This window comes from Cucurbita maxima, unplaced genomic scaffold (assembly GCF_002738345.1).
Source record: "Cucurbita maxima cultivar Rimu unplaced genomic scaffold, Cmax_1.0 Cma_Scf00003, whole genome shotgun sequence".
NCBI lineage: Eukaryota > Viridiplantae > Streptophyta > Magnoliopsida > Cucurbitales > Cucurbitaceae > Cucurbita > Cucurbita maxima.
In genome coordinates, this window is record NW_019272019.1 from 2,424,655 (window position 1) to 2,430,935 (window position 6,281).

The 6,281-nt window shown below is 28.0% G+C and overlaps 1 protein-coding gene across 1 annotated transcript; it reads left to right on the forward strand.

The window, feature by feature from the left end:
* The first annotated feature begins 3,113 nt into the window (after positions 1–3,113).
* On the forward strand, positions 3,114–6,281 carry LOC111476910 (septum-promoting GTP-binding protein 1). The gene is made up of 6 exons (XM_023120777.1): positions 3,114–3,615; positions 3,712–3,832; positions 3,903–3,999; positions 4,080–4,119; positions 5,570–5,653; positions 5,811–6,281. Exons 1-6 carry the CDS (start codon positions 3,196–3,198, stop codon positions 5,973–5,975), a joined length of 927 nt encoding a protein of 308 aa, XP_022976545.1. The 5' UTR covers positions 3,114–3,195; the 3' UTR covers positions 5,976–6,281.

Genomic DNA, 6,281 nt, shown 5'->3' on the forward strand with positions numbered 1-6,281 from the left:
TTATTCTAAAAGCATCATATTCATATATTCCCTTTGATCTAGATCCACCAATTAAAATAATTTTCTTTTTTTATTGTCTGTAAATTTCTTAAATTTAATCATTATATTATACTTGTATTATTATTATTTTTTGTATACATACTTATATTTAATTTATATAATCAATTTTTTATAATTCCTTTTAATATTACTTTTAAAAGTTAATAAATATTTTTGAATTTTTAAAAAAATTTAAAATCGAGAAATTCACGAGTATTTTTTAACGTGGTAGTAACGGTAAAGTTACCTATAAGTTAAAAAAGTTTATGAATATTTTTCAAATGTGTTACTAATCGTAAAAGTATTTTTGAATTTTTTTAAAAAAGTTTGAAGTGTATTAATGAAATTTGTGATATCATAATCGTATTTTTAGACATTTTTTAAACTATTTTGAAAGTTTAATGATATTTCTCTGAGAAATAGCAATAAAATTGGAATCGAAGGTATGTTATTATTGATTTTCATATCTTTTAAAAAGTATACGAAGTAGCAACTAATACCTATAAATAAAAAAAATATAAACTAATTAAATATTAAGAATAAAATAAAATATACTACAAATAAAAAGAAATAATATTAAGATTTAAGATATATTCCATAAATAATATATTCTCTAAATATTATTATTTAAACTTTTACTGATATATTTTATAAACGAAAATATAAAATATTTTATTAATTTGGCCTAAAATCTTATTCCATTAAACACAAAATTTAATAAATATTTTTAATAAACAAAATTTTAAAAATAAAAAATTGTGAAAAATAAAAAATTATGTAATTGAATAATTTAATAAACAAAAAATCAAGATTAAAAAAATAGGTATTTAATATTTGACTAACTATTTCTTATATATTATAAAAAAAACATAAATAAATAAGAAAAAAATTTATTTATTGTACAAAAATACAAAGAAATAAATAATAAATAAAGCATAATAAAGTATGCGACTTTCTAAATTGCTAAAAACACGTTTTTGAAAATAATTGAAAATGACTCTCATGAAAGGACAAAAATAAAATTATTTTTAAATAAAAAATTGGAAATAATTTAAAAACACCCACAAAAATATAGGGAGTGCCACGTCATTTATTAGAATTATAAAATTCTTTAATTATTTTCTTATCCATCTATTTTAAATTGCCAATAAATTATTATTTTTTTTTATTTTTTTTTGCGTGAAAATGGATTTTAGTTATTATATCTTCAATTATTATTTTCCTAAAAATATAATTTAAATTTACAATATTAAAATTTTAATATGTTAATCAATTTAATTTTACCCTCTTTCTAGAGTAAAAAATATATATTTTTTTGTTTTTAAATACTAATTTTTTATAAAAAAATAATATAATTTTTTAAATAGGTAATTCAATAATAATGAGTATTAAATAATTAAAAAATATAAATAAGAATAAAAAGAATTAAGAGGATTTTTAGTAAATGAATAATTTAGGGTGGGCCCTAACTTTCAATTTCATTCATTAACCATTAATCACTACTCTTATTTATTTATGACCATTCACCTTAACATAATTAATTAAACATTAATTAAACATGAGTGCTTTTATTATAGCTATATACCACTTTTTGAATTTTTTTAATTAATTTTATAAAAATTATTTTTATTTATAGTTTTATTTTAATTTTTATTTTATTTTTTTAATTTGATTAAGATTTTTAATATTCCCTAAAAAAAATAATTATTGTGTATATTTTTTTTTAATATTTAAGTAAACCTTAAATAACATATATAATTTAAAGTAATAAATAAATTATCACAAACAAAATTAAAATTTTAAATTTTTTTATAATTTTTCAAAGGGTATTGAATAAATAGAAAAAAATTATTAATCACATAAATTAAATAAATTAATTTTAAAATTTGAAAAAAAATTGAAAAAACTAAATAAAAAACGAGCCATATGAAGAATAGTATAGAAGAAAGATATCTCGACATAGAGTGTTAAATTTTTATGAACGTGTATATGAGGATTGAATTGATATTTTATAATATCAAAAAATAAATTAATTAATTTAAAAAATAATATTATTAAAGGGAATATAATATAAGTAATAAATATTTAAATGGTTAATGGTTGACATTTAGAGTCGTGTATTTTTGGTTTAAATTTCATTTTGTGATTATTGAAATTAAGAATTTCGGACGGGAGACTCCACAATAGCGAAATTGACGGAAATAAAATTTAATAAATAATTTTTTTAAAATTGAAAAAAATTAAATAAATAATTTTTAAAAATTACGCGTATTGTGTCAGCGGTGTGTTTTCAGCACTTTAAAATCTGAACACATTTACATCAAACTCAAAATTAAAATAATAATAATAATAATAATATATAATTTTATTTCATTAAATATTATAAATTTAGTTTCTAATTTTTATTTATTTATTTATATTTGATTCATAAATTTTTAATTTTAATTTATTATGCTCTCAATATTTTTTTAATCAAAATTTGTAGTGACTTTTAATTCTAATTTATTGTTTCTTTTTTTTTATTTATAAAAATGGTTAATAATATGTCATTTTAATATATTTGATATATTTTATTTTATCGGTAGAATATTTTCTCTTATTTCTAAGATTTAATTTATATTTTATTTAAATGTTCTGAACATTAATGAAAAATTGGATTTTAGATACATGGACTCTCGAGTCCCACCCATGTTTCTTGTACTTTTGAATTTTAGAATTTATTTTGTAATTTGTATTCTATTGAAACGTTGTGAATATTAATGAAAATTGTACTTTAGTTACTTGTTTTTTTGGATTTGATCCGACAGTGGACTTCCAATCCCACTCCTATTTTAAAATTTATTTAATTTATTCAAAATAATTTTAAAAGTTTAGGATTCTATAAAATTATTTATTAAATATTTAAAAATTTTAAAGACATAAAATTAAAAATTTATAAATTTATTTGAAACTTTTAAAAGGTTGAATTATTTATTAATTTTTTTTTGCTTTAAATTAAAAAATGAACATTTTAAAATTAGAAATTAAAGTAAAATTAAAGATGGATATAGAGAAGAAATAAGAAGAACCAAAAAAACCGGTCAACTGTCTGTTCTTGTTGATGCTGGTCCAGTCTCCCACCTCACCTTCGTTGAAATTTGTTGGGAAAACCGCCAAATGCCCACAAACAACAAGCACACTGCCGCTGCCATTGAAACCAATGGCAAAAACAAGCTCAAGCTCCCTCACTTCCCTTCCCTTTTCACCGTCAAGGTAGCCCATGACGCCGCCGCCGCCATGACCAAGCTCTGCCGGAGGCTCGTCCGGTGGAGGCTCCTCGAACGGGTCTCCCTCGTTCGTCACTTCTTTCGCTTCGTATGGGATAGAGTTTTTGCGTGTTCTTCTGGAAAAACCCCTAAAAAATACTGCCGCCTTTCCTCCCGCTCTCCGATGACCGCCATGGACGGTGGGTGTTCGTTGGAGCTGTCGAGGATCAGCCATGGATTCGATTCCGATTCCGATTTTGATTCTTCTGAGATGGTTTCTCTCAAGATTAGCCTCTTGGGAGACTGCCAGATTGGAAAAACAAGCTTCGTGGTAAAATTTCACTCGTAAAATGTTCATCTAATTTCCCCTGTTTCTCTGTTTTCTGAACGCTTTTGTTTGTTTGTTTGTTCTTGTGATTTTGATTAGATCAAGTATGTGGGCGATGAACAGGAGAGAAATAGCTTACAGATGAGTGGAATAAACCTAATGAACAAGACATTAAGTATCCAAAATGCTCTGATTTCATTCCGTATCTGGGACGTTAAAGGTAAAATCAAACTCCCCCACGTTTCTTGATTTCTGATAAAAAAATTTCTAATACGAGTAGTTCGATGAAGGTGATAGCAGTTCACAAGATCAACTTCCATTAGCCTGCAAAGATGCAGTTGCAATCTTGTTCATGTTCGATCTAACAAGCCGACGAACTCTAAACAGGTCCGTTTTAAATCAAAATCTTGTCATTCTCGTTTGAAAAACTTGAAATCTGAGTTCATTTTTTGGCTCTGTTTTTGCAGTGTTGTTGATTGGTATACAGAAGCGAGGAAATGGAACCAGGTATGAAGCTTTTGATTCCATTTTTGGCCAAATTTTGAACTGTTTCATTTCATCATGAGTGACCCATTTGGCCGTTGTGGGTGAAAGTTTCTTTTGAGCACTAAGTGTTTGATAAAAGTCCTGTGAGAACTGATGAGCTAGAGATGTTAGGCTTTTCCTTTATCTTTTGAACTTGTGAACCGCTAAAAGGTTACTTCTCCTCCACCCAACTTGTTTTTGAAGATAATGGTTTGTTACTACTCATTACGAGATGAATAGATACCTACCGGAGCATAGTTCAACTGATTGGGGTATATATAGTTGTTGGAGATTCGAATCTCCCTTACCCACCTTAGTTAAACGTTTGTACTAGAACATGTTTGGATAACTTTGATTTCTATTATTTGTACATCCTTTAAACGACAACGTCATTAGGAGATACCCACCGGAGCATAGCTCAACTGATTTTGGTAGATATCTTCATCAAATAAGAGGTCGGAAGTTTGAATCTCCCTAACCCACCTTAACTATACCCATCGGAGCATAGTTCAACTGATTTAGGTATATATCTTCATCAACTAAGAGGTTAGAGGTTTGAATCTCCCAAACCCACCTTAGTTAATGTATTAAAATATGTTCGGATAACTTCGATTTCTACTATTTGTACAACCTTTAAACATTGACGTCATTAGGAAATACCCACCAGAGCATAGTTCAACTGATTTAGGTGTATATAGTTGTTGGAGATTCAAATCTCCCTTACCCACCTTAGTTAAACATTTGTATTAAAACATGTTTGGATAGCTTCGATTTCTATTATTTGTACGACATTTAAACATTGACGTCATTAGGAGATACCCACCGTAAGTTCAACTGATTTAGGTGTATATAGTTGTTGGAGATTCAAATCTCCCTTACCCACCTTAGTTAAACGTTTGTATTAGAACATGTTTGGATAACTTTGATTTCTATTATTTGTATAACCTTTAGACGTCGATGTCATTAGGAGGTACCCACCAGAGCATAGTTCAACTAATTTAGGTATATGTCTTCATCAACTAAGAGGTCGGATGTTCGAATCTCCCTAACCCACCTTAGTTAACCGTTTGTATTAGAACATGTTTGGATAACTTCAATTTCTATCATTTGTACAACCTTTAAACTTCGACGTCATTAGGAGATACCCATCGGAGCATAGTTCATCTGATTTAGGTTTATATTTTCATCAACTAAGAGGTCGGAGGTTCGAATCTCCCTAACCCATCTTAGTTAAACGTTTGTATTAAAACATGTTTGGATAACTTCAATTACGTCGACTTGATAGTAAGTTATATGTGGTGTTTGGTTCATGTATTGTACTCATGTCGTATATCTGGTACGAGGGTTTGTTTATCATAGGCTACACGACTCATATTTTCACAAATCTTAGCGAGCTCGGAGTAACTCTCGGGTCGGTTCTTGTTTATTGCAGACAGCCATTCCCATTCTGATAGGAACCAAATTTGACGACTTTGTTAGACTCCCTCCAGATTTGCAGTGGACAATTGTGAGTCAGGTAGATCAATCATGATCTTGAAAGTTCCATTTGAAAGCTTTTCTCACATGCCACTGTTAGCCTCATTTTGTTGGATTATGGCTATAAGACTTTCTGCCATCAAAACCGCGTGGAATCATTCAAACTTCTCTTTGAATTGTTGTTTTTGTGTTCATAGGCAAGAGCTTATGCAAGAGTTATGAAGGCTACTCTATTCTTCTCTAGCTCCATTCACAACATCAATGTCAACAAGATCTTTAAGTTCATTGCTGCCAAGCTCTTCGACGTCCCGTGGTCCGTCGAGCGTAACCTCACTGTCGGTGAGCCGATTATCGACTTCTAACTTTTGTTATACTCGACTTGACTCTGATGTACAAAGGAAAGAAAGAAAACGAAGAAAGTAGACGAAGAACTAGATTTTTTGTTCTTTTTTCCCTGCAGGTTGATTGATCAGCTGTTGGGATTGGTTATCTGAAATCCTTTTTTGTAACTTTTTGTTTTAATCCAAATGAAGGGATTCTAATTTCAAGGAATAGAAGAAAGATGAGAAGAAAAGATAGAGAATCAATGATCTGATTCTTTCTTAGTAAGACTTGTTCATACTCGACGATATCGATACTCGACACATTGTGAGATTCTAGTGGGATTA